At 42.9% G+C, this 18619-nt stretch overlaps 1 protein-coding gene and 1 pseudogene across 8 annotated transcripts in view; both read left to right on the top strand.

Moving 5' to 3' along the window:
- Positions 1 to 18619, top strand: part of RRM1 (ribonucleotide reductase catalytic subunit M1) — a 56825-nt gene that overhangs the window by 21467 nt on the left and 16739 nt on the right. For 7 of the 8 annotated variants that reach the window (XM_036325179.1, XM_036325185.1, XM_036325180.1 and 4 more), the window contains 7 exons: positions 7957 to 8098; positions 10650 to 10733; positions 12202 to 12363; positions 12738 to 12817; positions 13449 to 13650; positions 16105 to 16254; positions 16844 to 17065. In XM_036325179.1, coding sequence (XP_036181072.1) covers positions 7957 to 8098; positions 10650 to 10733; positions 12202 to 12363; positions 12738 to 12817; positions 13449 to 13650; positions 16105 to 16254; positions 16844 to 17065 — 1042 coding nt within the window. The remainder of the gene's footprint in view (positions 1 to 7956; positions 8099 to 10649; positions 10734 to 12201; positions 12364 to 12737; positions 12818 to 13448; positions 13651 to 16104; positions 16255 to 16843; positions 17066 to 18619) is intronic. The other variant, XM_036325186.1, reaches the window with a different exon arrangement.
- Positions 5188 to 7950, top strand: LOC118664724 (annotated as a pseudogene).

The following is an 18619-nucleotide window of genomic DNA, read 5'->3' on the forward strand; positions in this document are numbered from 1 at the left end:
ATACCATTTAATACTCTGTCATAATAAAAATTAGCAAAATCAATACAGAAAATAACTTTCTTTTTTTAAATATATTTTATTTATTTTTTACAGAGAGGAAGGGAGATAGAGAGTTAGAAACATCGATGAGAGAGAAACATCGATTAGCTGCCTCCTGCACATCTCCTACTGGGGATGTTCCCGCAACCCAGGTACATGCCCTTGACCGGAATCGAACCTGGGACCTTTCAGTCCGCAGGCCGACGCTCTATCCACTGAGCCAAACCGGTTTCGGCGAAAATAACTTTCTTAATTGGTTAAAAATATCCACTAAAAACAGGTCTATTAGAAATTTCAGCAAAAGATTTGGATATATTAGTTCAATATAAATTAATCAATTAAATTTTTATACCTTAGATATTAGAAGATTAAGTTTAAAAATATATTATTTATAATACTGGTAGGTTACCCAAGAACAAATCTAATAAAAGATAGAGAAGGCTCTTAAGGAGAAAATTTTCAAACATAGTTGGACATTAAAAAATAAGGTGATTTTTATATTTAAAAAATGAATTTAATATTGCAAAGAGGTCAGTTTTTCCCAATTTAAACTGTAGATTAAGTATAATTCCATACAAAATTTCAACATGATAATTCTAAAATTTATATGGAGGAGCAAAAGACTAAGAATAATCGAGTAGGCTGCTCAAAGGTAGCAGGCCCTAATCTCTGGAACCTGTAAATATTACCTTACAAGGAAAAATGGTATTTGTAGATATAATTAAGAAAGATCTTGACATGGGAAGGTTATCCTAAATTATCCAGGCAGGTCCTAGGTAGTTTGGCTCAGTGGATAGACCATCGGCCTGTGGACTGAAGAGTCCTGGGTTCGATTCCGGTGAAGGGCACATGTCTGGGTTGCAGGCTTGATCCTCAGTGGGGGATGTGCAGGAAGCAGCTGATCAATGATTCTCTGTCATTGATGTTTCTGTCTCCCTCTCCCTTTGTCTCTGAAATCAATAAAAGTATATTTTTAAAAATTATTCAGGCCCTAAATACAATCAAAAGTATCTTTGTAAGAGAAGAGAGAGGCTGAGAGAGAGACTGATATATGTAGATGAAAAGAAGGCAATGTGAAGATGGAGGCAGAAATTGGAGGAATGTGGCTACAAGCAAAGGATCCATCAGAGCTAGAAGAGGCAATGAATATAGTCTCCCCCTTGAGCCACTAAAGGGAGTGTTTTTGATTTTGGCCTAGTGAAACTGATATTGAACTTCGGGCCTCCAGAACTATGAGAGAATGCATTTCTATTTTAAGCTGCCAAATTAAGTGGTAATTTCTTAGGGCAGCCAAAGGAAACTGGAAGGCAATTTTGAAGAAAAAGCCCAGATATCAAGACTACTGGAAGGCTATCAAGACGTGTGGTATTTACTCTGGGGTAGGAAAAAAGACAAAACAAAACACTGGAGCATAACAGTGCACAGAAATAGATTCAGGCTTATATGGGAACATGAATAACTGAGGTGTCATTGCATTTTATTAGCAAAACAGTGCTAGGGAAATTGGTTATCCTATGGGGAAAGTATAATTAGAGTTCCCTTTTACATGCTATATACAGAAATAAATTCAAGAAAAACTAATCTAAATGTGAAAGTAAAATCTTTTAGAAGAGCATATAGAGAAAATAGATATCTATTTTCCTCTTCAACTTTTTACTATGAATTTCAAAAATTCAAGTAAGTTTAAAGAAAAGGACAATGAATATCATCCATACACCCACCTCTGCTTAGATCAAAAGATTACTGATATTTTTTCATATATATGTGTGTGTGTGTGTGTGTATTTTTTTTTTAATTTTTTTGGCTGAGTCATTTGAAAGTGAGTTGTAGACATCATGACTTAATGCTTCAACCTATATTTTGTTAGGAGAATATATATGACCTCACAATAGTGAAGGACTTCTTAAAATATAATAAGCAAAACAACATAAAGGAAAATTGACTACATTAAAATTACAACTTCTGTGAGCCAAAAACAGTGACAAAACAAGTTTCAGACTGGGAGAAGATATTTGCAATGTATATTAACTATCAAAGGATTATAAGAAAAAGACAGAGAACCAGATAGAAACATGGGCAAGGGATGTGAAAAAATAATTCATAGAAGAAGAAACTTGATTGGCCAATAAACATGTGAGATGATAAATATTGCTAATAATTAGGAAAATGAAAGTTAATATAATGAGGTATATCATACTCATCAGTTTGATAAAAGTGCAAAAGCTATTATAATGAGGTATATCATACTCATCAGTTTGATAAAAATGCAAAGGCTAATAATGCCAAGGTTGGTAAGATTATAGAACACAGGGAACTCATTCATACATTGGTAAATAGAAAATACTTACATGTTCACTTTGGAGAATCATATTTTTTATTTTTATTGATTTCAGCAAGGAAGGGAGAGAGAGAGAAAGAGAGAGATCATTGATGAGAGAGAATCATTGATTGGCTGCTTCCTGCCCACCCCCTACTGGGGAACGAGCCCACAACCCAGGCATATGCCCTTGACCGGAATCGAACCCAGGACCCTTCAGTCCGCAGGCCGACGATCTATCTACTAAGCCAAAACAGCTAGGGCTCTAATACAATATTGAATTAAAACCAACTTGCAGAGGATAAATAAATATGCAACCAGAAATTTTGAAAATGTAGAACATATGTAAATGCTAAAAGGTCAAAATGTATAAGAAGGTAACCTAATATATAAAGAGCCAGGTGCCGTCACGACTGAAATGACCAAATGGTCGACTGGTCACCATGAAATGCATAGAGCACCTCTTGGTTCCCTGGCCCCCGAGCCACTTGCCATGAGGGTGTGGTGGCAGTGGGCGGGACTGGGGACTGTTGAGTGGCGGCGGCAGGCTGCTTAGTGGGGCGGCAGTGACCTTAGTGGAGCAGTTACTGCGCGGCAGGAAGTTTCACGGAGCAGTCACGTGGTGGGGGTTTCCGCGAAGCAGTGGCAGGGCAGGGGGAGCATCGCAGAGTAGTCGAGGGGCCGTGAGCATTGTGGAGCAGGAGCGCCCTGGGGCATGGAGCTTCACAGCGTCGCAGGGCGCCAGAGGCCAGTGATGGAGGCCAGGCTAGGCCTAGGGACCCTAACCACACCTGATTTCGTGTGTGCCGGGCCTCTAGTGGGATTATAATTAGACTTTATAGTATCTAATTAATTGAGATAGGTGGTAATAAGTACAAAGTATATTATTCTCTATCTTTCTGAATGTCTAAATATTCAGTAGAAGTTAATGGATAGAATACATTTGATTGGTTGAATATTTGCCGAAAGTCAGTCCATCCTTGCTGCTTGACACAGTCGCTGCAGGGAAGAAACATCTGCACAGCATATGTTTCAAGGGACCTGGCGTATATGGCATACTGTTCTTAATATGTTTGCTCCCTTCCTTGGCGCTATGTGTTTCAACCAAGGTCACCTCTCAGAGAAAGGTTGTTTCCCCAGGTAGGGATTTTTCCCTGAAGTTAGGGAGGGGATAAAACCCCTTAACTAAGTGCCAGGCGGGTAGTTAATCACTTTAACTATGAACCATCACGCTTAAGCTACATAATCTTTACTTCCTGGAATGGAGATAAGAAACGCCCTAACCTTTGCAATTGATAGGATTAAAATCAACTGGTATAAATACAGATGTAACAAGACAATGACACACAGAACCTGACTGGAGAACCTAGTGAGAGAACTTGGCTACAGAACCTGGCTATGATGATCACCTGAACACTGCCTCTGTGTCATTCCTTCTTTGCCAATTCCATCCACACCTTTGGGATCCCCTGGGCCTGCTGGGGTTGGACCCCAACAAATATTCAAGGTAGTGAAATGATCATTGGTAGAGTATGGTTCCTGAGATAGGGAATAGGTTGAAGATTCAAAGCACAGGCACAGAGGTTGTCTTCAAAAAGACAGGGAGCTGAATTTTGGTGACATATCAAAGAATTGGTTGACCATTGCATAGATGTTTCTTTTTTTATAAATGTTTAATTTTTCTTGGCTTAGTAATAGGTGGAAAAGACTGTTATGAATGTTTAGGATTTGCATGAGAAAATGTGATAATGGCACATTTGCAATCTGGTGAACATGTAAGCTAATGTTTTATTATTTATTTATTTTATTTATGCAAAGGTGGATATTTATTGAAGAACAAGTACAGACTCCCATGTGGGGAGGGGGAAAGAGTCCCTAAGCTAATATTTTAGACTTATCTCTAAGACTTCCTTCTAGGCTTATCATCTAGAGTTGGCAGCAAGGTGATTTTAAAACAATATGATAGCGGACGGACTAGGTGGCAGGGAGCACGGGTGGCAAAGGGGCTGGCTCCGGCTGAGGTCACAGGGCCCAGGGAAGCAGCCCGGGGACCCGGCGACATGGGAGCAGATGCAGGCGCAGGGCAGCGGCCTGAGGAGGGCCAGGGGCCTGATGTGGTGGGGGGACGGCAGGCGGGACCCCTGGCTGCTGCAGGGTCTGGGTCCTGGGGGCTGCAGCCAAGAGATCCCAGCCTTCCCATCCCGGGCGGTTTCCTAACAGAAGCCAGAGTTCGTGCTGTCAGTGCAAAATCTCTGATCCTGAAGCTGCGGCTGCCAGTTCTACTTCCAATCCTGGGCACACCAGACCTCGGGGCCGCTGCCACCTCCTGCGGCTTCTCCCCCAGGCCTCCCTCGCGCCAGGCCTCTGTTAGGCTGGCCGGCCGGGACCACAGGGTTGGTACGCCCAGATGCTCCAACTCTGCTTCCTGGGAGGCTCGTTCCAGAGGGTCGCTGAGTGGGCACCCCTACGAGGCTTCCCCGTCTGGAAATGAGGACCCACTTCCTCCTCTCCTCTTCCCGAGCTGTCCCTTTCCCTTTGTTGCAAACCTGGCTTCATGCTGCCAGGGATTGAGCTGATGGCCAAGGTGGTAAGGTATGCTGTGGTGGTCAGAATGGTAGAGGATGCCCTGACCGGTTTGGCTTAGTGAATAGAGCGTCGGCCTGCGGACTGAAGGGTCCCAGGTTCGATTCCAGTCAAGGGCATGTACCTTGGTTGTGGGCACATCCCCAGTAGGGAGTGTGCAGGAGGCAGCTGATCGATGTTTCTCTCTCATTGATGTTTCTGACTCTCTATTCCTCTCCCTTCCTCTCTGTAAAAAAACCAATAAAATATATTAAAAAAAAAAAAAAAGAGTTTCATTTAAAAAAAAAAAAAAAGAAGAATGGTAAAGGAGCAGGAGTTCACCCAGCTGTGCAGGTTGCCCACGCAGCCCTCACATCCACACTGTGTCAACACCTACCGAAGTGCACAGCATTCCCAGGCCCTGCTCCGGGGGCTACTGGCTCTTCGGGACAGTGTCATCCTCTTTGATGTAGTCCTGGTGGTGGAGAGGAGACACATCGAAGCCCATCGCATCCTGCTGGCTGCATCCTGTGATTACTTCGGAGGAATGTTTGCCGGGGGATTGAAGGAAATGGAACAAGAAGAGCTCCTAATCCATGGTGTGTCCTACAATGCCATGTGCCAAATCCTGCATTTCATGTACACTTCTGAGCTGAAGATCAGCATGAGCAATGTCCAGGAAACGCTGGTTGTCGCCTGCCAGCTTCAGATCCCAGAAATCATCCACTTCTGCTGTGATTTCCTTGTGTCCTAGGTGGATGAGGAGAACACCCTTGATGTCTACTGGCTGGCAGAGCTATTTGACTTGAACCATCTGACCAAGCAGCTGGACACCTAAAAACTTTGTGGCCTTCTCAAGGACTGACAAGTACTGCCAGCTTCCTCTGGAGAAGGTCTACTCCCTCAACAGCAACCGCCTGGAGGTCTGCAAGACCGAGGTATATGAAGGTGCCCTGCTCTACCATTATACCCTGGAGCAGGTGCAAGCAGACCAGATCTCATTGCAAACCCCCTGCCCCCCTCTCCCCTACCCCCCCCACCCCCCCGCCCCCGCCACGCTCCTTGAGACAGTGTGATTTCCCCTAATGGAACCTGAGGTCCTCCAGTGGCTGCATGACAAGCTGGACCCCAGCCCACCGAGGAACACAGTGGCCAATGCTCTCATGTACCACCAAAACGAGAACCTGCAGCCCAGCCTACAGAGTCCACAGACGGAGCTGCAGTCAGACTTCCAGTGCATTGTGGGCTTTGGGGACATTGACTCCACATCATCCACTGTTCTCAGTGACCAGGCCAAGTACCTGAAACCCTTGCTGGGAAAGTGGAAGCACTTCACCGCCTCCTTGGTCCCCTGGATGTCCAACCAGGGCATCACAGTGCTCAACAACTTTGTGTATCTGATTGGAGGGGACAACAGTGTCCAGGGATTCTGTGCTGAGTCCCGATGCTGGAGATATGGCATGCGGCACAACTGCTGGTTCCAGATCCAGTCCCTGCAGCAGGAGCATGCCAACCTGTGTGTGTGTGTGTGTGTCGTGGCTGGGTACATCTGTGCAGTGGCGGGCTGTGACTACCACACTGACCTGAATGCTATGGAGCGCTATGACCCTGCCACCAACACCTGGGCCTATGTGGCCCCGCTCAAGAGGGAGGTGTATGCCCATGCTGGCACCACACTGGAGGGGAAGATTTACATTACCTGCGGCCACAGAGAGGAGGACTACCTAAGAGAGGTGCACTGCTATGACCCAGACAGCAACACCTGGCACACTCTGGTGGATGGGCCTATGCGGCCGGCCTGGCATGGTATGGCCACCCTCCTGAACAAGCTGTATGTGATCAGGGGCAGCAACAATGATGCTGGCTACAGGAGGGATGTGCACCAGGTGGCCTGCTACAGCTGCACATCCAGGCAGTGTTAATCTCTCTGCCCACTCCCAGCAGGGCATGGTGAGCCTGGCATTGCTGTGCTAGACAACAGGATCTATGTGCTAAGTGGCCACTCACACAACCGTGGCAGCTGCACGGGCTACATGCACATCTATGACATGGAGAAGGACTGCTGGGAGGAGGGGCCCAGGCTGGACAACTCCATCTTGGGCCTGGCGGCCTGTGTGCTCACCCTGCCCCATTCCCTGCTCCTGGAGCCATCCCATGGGACCCCTGACTGCCAGGCCGACCTGGACTTCGCCTCGGAGGTGATGAGTGTGTCTGACTGGGAGGAGTTTGACAACTCCATTGAAGATTAGGGCTCTGGGGCTGGTGTCAACAGGAAGGGGAAGGGTGGCAGGAGCTCGGAGGGTAGCCCAGGCCTGAGCATTTTACCCCAGGGCATTGAGACCCTTCTGTACCCCCAGCTGGCTGGCTCTTGCCACCCTCCCTTCACATCAGCCTATCTGCCAGCTTGCAGCAGGTCTTTGTGGGGCTCTGTTGATGCTGGCTGTGGGTCACCATGCAGGGAGAAGTGTTCGGGAAGGCTCTGGTCCCCTGAAGGGGTTTACCAGGCCTGCTGCTCCTCAGCTCACACAGGGTGTGCCATCACCACCTGTCTTGGCCTCCCTGGTCCTGGTCCCTGCTGGGCTGAGAAGGTGTCCTCCAAAGGGATCTGTGCACTGGCTCCTGGGTGAGGTGGCTAAAGTATATTGAGCCCCCTTCTGTGGGCAGGGGTAGGGTGGGCCCCTCACCTACCCAGCAGCCAGGAGAGCAATTGAGAGCTCCCAAGCACTGGAGAGGGAGCAGAGATGCATAAGGTTGCTTGAGACTGGTTCTAGTGATAAGATCCCCTACAGTTGGGCTTTTCTGACCCAATGTTGATAAACGAACTACATCTTAAAACAACAAAACAATATGATATGTTGATATGTTTTACTATGTCATAGCTAGTAACAGTATATATTTTTTCTTCTAAAAACACCTAGTAATTTTGTAAACTTCGAATCTTTTATTTGCCTAACTTACTGTCTTTGGATTATGTAGTTATTTCTGTGACTCTGCTTTGCTTCACTTCCTTCATAAGTTGTGACTTCTTTCCCCTATAGCTGTTTCCTTCTGAGTATGAAAGATGATAGTATTGAAGGCATTTATGACACACTAAAGCAGTGTGCATTGATTTCCAAGTCTGCTGGGGGAATTGGTGTTGCTGTGAGCTGTATTCGAGCTACTGGTAGCTACATTGCTGGGGTAAGCTTCTGTTGCATGATTAAAAATGTGTAGACTAGAAGAATTCAAGTCCATAAGCAACCAAGCTTATGGTTGAGAGGGCATATGCTGGGGCTTGGTAAGACCTAAGTCTGTTAGTTACTGGCTGGTTGTGTGACTTGGAGTGAGTCATTTCACTGCTTGTGACTTCATTTTCTTCTGTTTTATTTAAGGGTTAGTATAGATGATCTCTAGAATCCTTTTTATCTGAGATTTTGATTTATATTTTAGAATTCTGGTTTATCTATATACTAGAGGCCCGGTGCATGAAATTCGTGCATGGGGGAGGGGTCCCCTCAGCCCAGCATGCACCCTCTCCAATCCGGGACATCCCTCTCACAATCTGGGACCGCTGGCTCCTAACTGCTCACCTGCCTGCCTGCCTGCCTGCCCCTAACTGCCTCTCCTGCCAGCCTAATCACCTCTAACCGCCTCTGCCTGCCAGCCTGATTGCCCCTAACTGCCACCCCTACAGGCCTGGTCCCCCTACCGGCCTGGTTGCCCTCAAATGCCCCCCTCGCCGGCCTGGTTGCCCCTAATTGCCCCCCACTCCTCGCTGGCCTGGTTGCTCCTTCTTGCCCTTCCTGCCAGCCTGGTCGCCCCCAACTGCCCTCCTCGCCAGCCTGGTTGCCCCCAACTGCCACCCCTGCCAGCCTGGTCGCCTTACTCAGCCTGCTGTGCCGGCCTGGTCGCCCCACGCAGTCTGCTGTTCAGTCGTTTGGTCATCCCTCACTAACCCCCCTGCCATCCTGGTTGCCCCACACAGTCTGCTGTTCAATCGTTTGGTCATCCCTCACTAACCCCCCTGCCATCCTAGTCGCCCCACACAGTCTGCTGTTCAGTCGTTTGGTCGTCCCTAACTAACCCCCTTGCCGTCCTGGTTGCCCCATGCAGCCTGCTGTTCATTCATTTGGTCGTCCTCACTAACCTCCCTGCTGGCCTGGTCGCCCCACACAGCCTGCTGTTCAGTCGTTTGGTCGTCCCTTACCCCCCTGCCAGCCTTGTCACCCAACGCAGCCTGCTGTTCGGTTGTCTGTCTGGTTGTTTCAGTCATGACGACCCTGGATTTTTATATATTAGGATATAACAGCCTAAACAACTGTTATGACCAAATGACTGGAACAACTGGTTGACCAGTCGCTATGACGCGCACTGACCACCAGGGAGCTGCCCCCTGGTGGTTAGTGCACTCACAGCCAACCTTCCGCGGGGGTTCCCCACACGCCTGGCCGGCCATCCTCCCACAGCCACTTCCCATTCTCCACCGGCCAATCTCCCGTGGCCCCTTCCCCTGGCCGGCCAAGCTCCTGGGGTCCCTCCCCCCAGCTGGCCAACCTCCTGGGGTCCCTCCCCCTTATTGGCTGGCCCCCCAATAGTCCTTGATTGCTGGCCAGGCCGAGGGACCCCACCCATGCACGAATTTGTGTACCCGGCCTCTAGTTTTATAATAATAGCAGCTGTCATTTATTGATTGCTTACTGTGTACTAAGTCTATTATAAAAAGTTTTACATGAACTACTCATTTAATTCTTACTACAGCTACAACCTTATGACATAGATAACATTACAGACACATGGTAGAACTTTATGCCTTACACTAACTTTGTGGGTGTAGGCCCTGCAGGCACTATTGTATTCACTTTATAAGTGAAGAAGCTGAGGCTTAGAAAGTTAAATTACTTCCAGAGATTAGTCATTTAATATGTGATAGAGCCAGGATTAAGTTTTAAACATTGACATTCTGTGATGTAAATTCAAGCACTACTACTTCACTTTTCCTTGGGAGTCAAGATAATGATTTTAAGTAAGACCCGGATTTAAATCCTATTTCCACTACTTACTAGTAGTGCCAAGTGCAAGTTACTTTATATCTGTGTTTGTTTCTTCATTTGTAATCTGAAGAAAATATCTAATTCTATAGAATAAAGATACAGAGTCCAGAAGGAAAACACTCCATGTGGTGTTTTGGAGATGCTGTGATATATACAGTACTTATACGTAATAGTAGGGTGAGCCATTGCTCGTTTATCTTTCTAGACTGTTCAAAGGCTTGCCATGGGTTAGAAGGATTATTTTTGAAATTTGATGAGGTTTATCCGAGTCTTAAGAGTCTATATTTTGTTATCTTCATTCCAGAATCCACTTATTGCTGAGAATCTCTATTTACTTGTTTATTGTCTTGATTTACCCATTGCTTATAATTCTTATTGTAAGTTGCCTTGAATTCTTTGGAGAATAAGTATTTATAAGGTGTGGAATTTATCCTGATATTGGATTCTTTTGACTTGTATTTATTATGTCTAATTGTAAATTAGAGATGCTATGAAATAACTTTGTATATAATTATAATTTATTCAACAATTTGTTGATTTTATTGGGCATTATATATTCAAAGCAGAGGTAAAATGGAGAGCATGTAAAACTTTATAGACTAGGAAAGAGTATTTTGTTCATTCTTTAGTCATTTTGTTATTTTTCTTGCTGAGCCCCCTCTTTCTCCTCCAGATGCCTTTATTCTCAGTCTCTCTTTCAGACTAACGGCAATTCCAATGGCCTTGTACCAATGCTGAGAGTATATAACAATACAGCTCGATATGTGGATCAAGGTGGGAACAAGGTATGCTCTGTCACTTGAAAGTACTGGAAATCAGAACTAAAAACTGTTAGCCATCCATGCTTATCATAAGATGATTCATTGTGTGTTTCTAACAACTGCCTTTTTTTTTAAGTTTTAAAATCAGCTTAATGAGTATGATTTACTTTAAAGTGCACACACTTGAAATGTACATTTTGGTGGGTTTTAACTATGTAATTACCATACATATAGGCATTACCCCCAAATTTTTCTTCCTGCACCTTTATATTAATCACCCCTATCCTTCCTGTTCATACATACTGGCTTCAGACAGCCAATGATCTAGTCAGCAGCTTTATTACATGACAGTTTCTTTGCAGACAACTGCTAAAGTTGTGACTTATATTAATACTTAATCTTGAAAAGGAGTTGTCATATGTCTTCTAAGTTTTTCTTTAAAGAAACAAAACTCTGGTCCAACTGGCATGGCTCAGTGGTTAGGTGTTGACCAATGAACCAGGAGGTCACCATTTGATTTCTGCTCAGGGCCCACGCCCTGGTTGTGGGCTCGATCCCCAGTGTGGGACATGCAGGAGGCAGACAATCAATGATTCTCTCTCATCATTGATGTTCCTTATCTCTCTCCTTTCATCTCTGAAATCAATGAAAATATCTTTTAAAAAAAATAAACAAAATTCTGCATATTTTATAGAGGTAAAAGTAAAGTTGAGAAGATTGGGTTGTTTATTTAATATCAGCAGGATAGTTTGTAACATGAGCCTGCATCTCATGGATATGTAGGCATACTAATCATCTCTTAGTTTATGAACTTTTCTCTGGTGTACTTAAAAAAAAATCTAGCCCAGCTGGTATAGCTCAGCAGTTGAACATTGACCCAGGAACCAAGAGGCTGCCGGTTGGATTCCTGGTCAGGGCACATGCCCGGGTTGTGGGCTTGATCCCCTGTGGGGTGCATGCAGATGGCAGCCCATTGATGATGTTTCTCTCTCATTGATGTTTCTATCTCTCTATCCCTCTCCCTTCCTCTTTCTCTAAAAAAAAAAAAAATCAATAAAAACATTTTAAAAAATAATTTTAAAAAATCTATAGGGACCTTGATAAGACATAGCACCTTTTTGACTTTTAGTAAAAGCATAAACTATTGTCAAAGTTAAAGTGATTATCTTTGGGCTTTATGCATGTTATATAGTGTAAAGTGAACTGGAGGACAACTGAAGAGGAAGCTCCATCTCTAGTTCACTGTATCACTTTGGACAAGTTATTTAATCTTTCTTTTCCACATTTTCTTTATGTCAAATACTCTTTTTTTACTCTTGGTATTATAAGAAAAATATTACTAATTTATATTCTTATAGGACTTTTATTTGTATTATCTCATTTAATTCATTAATTGCAGTGAAGATCCAAGGATATATAAAAGTGCTTTGGAAAATATGAAGTTTCTTTGTTTCATTCTGATTCTGAAAAGATTGATGATTGTTTACCTTAGCGACCTGGAGCATTTGCTATTTACCTGGAGCCTTGGCATTTAGACATCTTTGAGTTTCTTGATTTAAAGAAGAACACAGGAAAGGAAGAACAGCGTGCCAGGGACCTTTTCTTTGCCCTTTGGATTCCAGATCTCTTCATGAAACGAGTGGAGACTAATCAGGTGAGAGATGGATACCTGTTAGTAATAATTACTTGATTCACATAAGCTTTTTCTTTAATCATCTTAAATCATGCCTAGGAATAGTCTACCTATGAGTTTTGCTACAGAAGGTATTTTGAACAAGTTAAGAGGTGCCATTTCTGCTTTCCTGGGTTTTTATTTTCCAAAGTAGATGCTGTGTGACCTCTATGCTTAAAATTGTATACAAACAGGCAGAACTAGATATTTGGATCTGAGCCTAAAGTGATTATTTCTATAGCAGATTTCCCAGACAGTCTATGGAAGACACCCTATGCATTATAGTGTTTCTAATGGATTATGTATAGTTGCTTATTTGAAGTTTCTCATGTGTGATACTGTTCTTCCCTTTGTAGGACTGGTCTTTAATGTGTCCAAATGAGTGTCCTGGTCTGGATGAGGTTTGGGGAGAGGAATTTGAGAAGCTATATGAAAGGTATGGGAAAAATATGAAAGTAATAATGTATTACATGTTTTTCTCTTATTTGGGGATCCACATTGCAAAACAATATCTTTCATTAGCTAGTTTCTAGGAATATTTGGAAGCATCTAGGAGAGAATATGACTAGTAATTTTATTTTGGTAAGCTTTACTTTTTGAATCTTTACCAAAATTTTGGTTTTGAATTTTTTGATGCTTTTAAAAATGAAGGCATTGTGTTAGCAGGGTTACTATTTTGCTTTGTCATATAGTACATTTGATAAATTTATATTGCATACAGGAATCAAAATCAACTAGGACAGTACATGTCATTAACTAATAGCACAATGGTACTACTTTAGCACAAAAGCACAATTTGACTATTTTAGGTTTTGTTCTTTTTATTCTGGAAGGTGGTGTTGATTTAGTGGGTTTGGGTTGTATTTGAAGAGATTTAAAATTGCCTGGCTTTCTTCACTGGCTCTAGTGAGAGTACAATAAATGTCATATTCCTTATTTTTTTCCTTAGCTAAGTTTAGTAAAAAATTTGCGTTTTTACAATATTATATTTCAGTGCCTTTCTTCATGTTATCTGTAGTAAAGGTTTTCTTAGGGACTATTAAAATAATATTAGCTTTGTCTTTCAGTTATGAGAAACAGGGTCGTGTTCGCAAAGTTGTAAAAGCTCAACAGCTTTGGTATGCGATTATTGAGTCTCAGACAGAGACAGGTACCCCATACATGCTTTACAAAGATTCCTGTAATCGGAAGAGCAATCAGCAGAACCTGGGAACAATCAAATGCAGCAACCTGTGCACAGAAATAGTAGAATATACCAGCAAAGATGAGGTAGGTAGAAAAATTTCTGCCTAAATCTACTACTGAGAGGTGAATTTTAGAAAGTGAAGTTAATTATTTGTGAATCCCTCACTTGATTTCACTTGAGATGGGTGAAGGGAAATTTTACAGCTTATTGGTAAGCAGAAGGGCACCAAAATAGACAGCAATTACACAGGAAAGAAGAGGTGTGATCTGTGCCCTTGAATATCTTTTAGTCTAAGCCATGTAGAAGTCAGTCACCTGTTTCTTACACACATGTTGTAATAATCTTTACTTGAGGGAAATAGTAATGTACAGTCATGGTAGTTTAGGACAAACACAAAAATGTGTTAGGATGCTCTTTCAGTTTAAAGTATGTAAACTTGTAGAGAATCCTTTCAGTGATGGTGAGACAAAATTCTAATCTCAAATCTTTAAGGTGATTCACTGAAGAGACAAGGCCAGAATGGAGATATAGATTTAGTTAAAAAAAAAAAAAAGTTTATGGAAAAGCTTCCATTTGGGAAGAAAGGTCTGTATGACAGATCAGAGATATGGATTGGTTTTATGCAATGAGTGTCAAATTTGTTTTGATGTAGCAAATACATTAAAGTTTGATATTGGTAGAGATGATTTTGGCCAGGGGAAAGGAGTTAGTAGGTGAAAGCTGGAATGTATCATAGGCCTGTGTAGGTTTCAGAAAGGAAAATAGCATTAAAATGGTGGGATGAGAAGGATAGATTTTGCTTCTGTTATAGGAAAGAGGTTTGTGGTTAGGTTAATGAGATTGTTGTAGTAGTTGGATGACAGCTTTTTGGATATTGGATATAAACTATGAAAATGAGGAGGAAGGAGCAGATCACAAATTGTAGGGCCTAAAAAAATACCAAAAGAAAAATCAGGGAGAAAATGGTGAGTTAAACATACTGATAAGGTTGCATTTAATTCAAAATTTATTTAGTACCCAGCTATGTGTAAAGCACTGTATTAAGTGCTTTGGGAATATAAATGAATATGGCACAGCCTCTGCCCCCTGGAAACTTATAATTCAGTTGGAGGAAATTGACATATACTAAAATAATTACACAAGATAGATTATTATAGACTGCAAGAAAACTCTTCCAAATTACACATGCCCACCTCACCCTCTGACAAAGAAATTTGTTAGAAATATGGACAAATATGGATTCACCCCTTTTTTTTAATCCTCACCCAAGAATATTTTTTCCATTGATTTTCAGACGGTGGAAGGGATGGAGGAGGGGTGAGACAGAAGGAGGGAGAGAAAGACAGAGACAGACATTGATGTGAGAGAGAAACATCAATTGGTTGCCTCCTTCACGTGCCCCAACCAGGGCCAGGGATCAAACCTGCAACCAAGATATATGCCCTTGACTGGGAATCGAACCCACAACCCTTCAGTCCGCAGGCTGACATTCACCACTAAGCCAAACCAGCCAGGGATGCCTCAGGATTTTTGCTGTTAATACTCTTTCTCCCCACATAGGCACATGGCTTGCTTTTTAACTACTTCTGTTCTTTGTCCCTATGTCATGTTCTCATTGAGGTCTTTCTGGACAACTCTATTTTAAAATGGCATTCCTTCCATTCTTATCCCCAGGACTCTTATCTTCTTTTTTTGTTTTATTTTCTCTCTCTAGCATTTAATAGACTTACATGATTTGAGCTATGTTTTGAAAATGGGTGCTTTGGCAACAAGTATAGAATTGAGTAGGTATGAAGGGCACAAGGGAGTCTAGGTGAGAGGCATTGAGGTTTTGGATTAGGATAGTCATAATAAAAATGGAAACAAAAGTGTATTAATTCAACATTATTAAGCTTACTGTATGCCAGATGTGTCGCCCATACTAAAAATATATGGATAAGATAGGATCCCTACCTATAAAATGTCATTACCTAGTATAGTGAGTCTAATGGGAGAATCACCTGAAGAGCTTTTTCAAAATTCATCAGCTTGGATCCTCTGTTGTTAAGGATTTGTCAGAATCTCAGTGAGGGTGAGGTGGGCATGTGTAATTTGGAAGAGTTTTCTTGCAGTGATGGAAATATTCTGTATCTGGTGTCTGTGGGACACTTAAAATGTTACTAGTGCAGCTGAGAAACTGAATTTTAAATTTCATTTAAGTTTGATTACATGTGGTTAGTGATTGTTGTATTGGACAGGGCACATCTACTCAGATATACATAAAAAATTATAACACAATATGATATAAGTGGTAATAGAGCCATGTACTATGGAACACAGGATTTTTTCCTCATCTTACCTATTCATTGGTGCATGTTATAACTCATGCGAATAAATACTGGGATTTAGAAATGAACTGATGAATGATAAAGAGGGAGAAGTCAAAGATAAAAATGAAAAATTTTAATGGTAGAGTGTTAGAGGCTTATATGATAGTGTTATCCACAGAGAGGAAATAAAAATTTTGTGATTCTTGATTCTTTTTCTTTACATTCCAGGTTGCAGTGTGTAACTTGGCTTCCCTGGCCCTGAATATGTATGTCACATCAGAACACACATATGACTTTAAGAAGCTGGCTGAAGTCACCAAAGTCGTTGTCCGAAATTTGAATAAGATTATTGATATTAACTACTACCCTATCCCAGAGGTATGAATAGATATCTCTGCTTATTGATAATTATTGAAATTCAAAGTGAAGGGAGTTTATCACAGTCTCCTTGCCAGGCATCTACACTAATAAAAGACAAAGATGCTAATTGACCATAACTTCGCTATGCCCACCAGCCAGTCAGAGCGACTATATGCAAATTAACCCAGCCACAATGGCGGTTAATTTGCATATGCCGGCTGGGAGCGAAGACTGAAGACAACGTAGAAGGAAGCGAAGTGCTGCAGAAGGGAGCAAAGTAGAGGTGGCAGAGACAGGAACAGAGCCAAGGTGGCGGAGGCGGGAGTGAAGCAAGCCGGGTGGCAGAGGTGGGAGGGAAGCAAGCTGGGTGGCGGAGGCTGGAGCAAAGCCCACCTCAGCGGGTTTTGCTCCCTTCTCTGCTTCGCGCCAGCCGCAGGAAGCCCTATTCTTGCAGGAATCTTCCTGCAATGGGCCTCTAGTCATTAAAATAGTTATCATTGGAATGGTGTGAGAAAACAGATAAAAAGAGTGTATGTCATTTGGTACAGAATGTTGCTTTTTTCTGTTCAGTAATGTCTCTTTCTTCTCTCAACCTATTGGCACAAAGGCATACTTATCAAATAAACGTCATCGCCCTATTGGAATTGGGGTACAAGGTCTGGCAGATGCTTTTATTCTGATGAGGTATCCTTTTGAGAGTCCAGAGGCCCAGTTATTGAATAAGCAAATCTTTGAAACCATTTATTATGGAGCCTTGGAAGCCAGCTGTGATCTGGCCAAGGAGCATGGCCCATATGAAACCTACGAGGGCTCTCCAGTCAGCAAAGGAGTAAGTATATAGATAAAATTTTCTTCTTTTTTCTCATTCTGCGGGCCACCCTGCCTGTGCACTGCTGGGCACGGTCTGTGTGTTTGCCCCACCCTCTATCGGGTGTCCCCACCATCTGCTATACTCTCCACCCACGGTTCCGTCTGCGCAAGTCTTACCCTCTGAGGCATCTCTGACCATGAGGAAGCAGGCCAAATTGCAAGCCTCTGGGACATTATGGGTGTTACTGTAGCCCACATGGCTTGCAAGTGTGGTGCATATGTGCATGGCCAGAAAACGCCTGTCAGGTTGGATAAAATTTTTGCCTGTGAGTTCCTACAGTAGGCTAAATGGTAGCCCTCAAAAAGATAAGCTTATAGCATAACTAGAGGCCCAGTGCACAAATTTTGTGCATGGGTAGGGTCCCTAGGCCTAGCCAGGGATCAGGGCTGATTGGAGCCTTCCTTCCCTGGCTGCCGGCTACTGGCTGGGGCCTTCATTCTGCGCTGCCCCCTGATGGTCAACACACATCATAGAGAGTGATTGAACTCCCAGTCTTCCGGTCAAACTTTGTGTATTAGCCGCTTATATATATATATATATATATTCCTAGAACATGTCAATGTTCTGTTATTTTGTTTAAAGGGGTTTTTGTAGATATAATTAAGGATTTTGAGATGAGGTTATCCTGGATTTTCCAGATAGGCCCTAAGTCTACTGACAGTTGTCTTTATAAGAGACACAGAAAAGAAGAGGAGGCAATATGACCATGGATACAGAAATTGGCATGATGCAGTCACAACCCAGGAATGCTGATAGCCACTAGAAACTGAAAAAGGCAAAGAACATAATCTCTAGAGCCTCTGGAAGGGGTTTGGTCCTCCCAAAAACATGTTGATTTGGGTTTCTGGCCTCCAGAACTATGAGAAAATATTTCTCATTTTATGCCACCAAATTGTGGTAATTTATAAAACCAGCCATCAGAGACTAATATGGTACTTTTGTCCTCTGGAGTAAAACAGGTGTTCTGTTTTAGAACTAGTCATTGCTTAAATGACTTAAGAAGAATGCTATCTATATTCATTTTCTAATGCTAACCTTATTGAATTAAAACAATATACATTCAAGACAGGCTGTGCCCAGATCAAAATGACAGAGTATGTAAGCTCTGTGCTCACCTCCTGCCATAATCACATCAAAATTACAGCTAAATTATAGAACAACCATCACTGAGAACACTTAAAGACTAGCTGAACAGAATTCCTATAGCTAAGGATATAAAGAAGAAGACATGTTGAGACTGATGGGAAGGGTTTAGATGTGGACCAGGCAGGTCTTACAACCGTCAGCACACCTTGTAGCTCTTGCTAAGCGGCCCTAGCCCAGCACAAGTGACATCCAGTCTCAACTTGCATTGGCACTTTTAACACGTGCTACATAGTGGCAGCCAGTTGTGGCCTGTAACATAACTTCAACTAATTGGTCACAAGCCTAGCACAAGTGACAGGTGGCCTCAGTTCACATTGTACCCACCAAAGGGTTCCAAGAATGACACAAGTAGCATTCAGTATCGGT

Source organism: Myotis myotis, unplaced genomic scaffold, assembly GCF_014108235.1.
Source record: "Myotis myotis isolate mMyoMyo1 unplaced genomic scaffold, mMyoMyo1.p scaffold_m19_p_10, whole genome shotgun sequence".
NCBI classification, from domain to species: Eukaryota; Metazoa; Chordata; class Mammalia; order Chiroptera; family Vespertilionidae; genus Myotis; species Myotis myotis.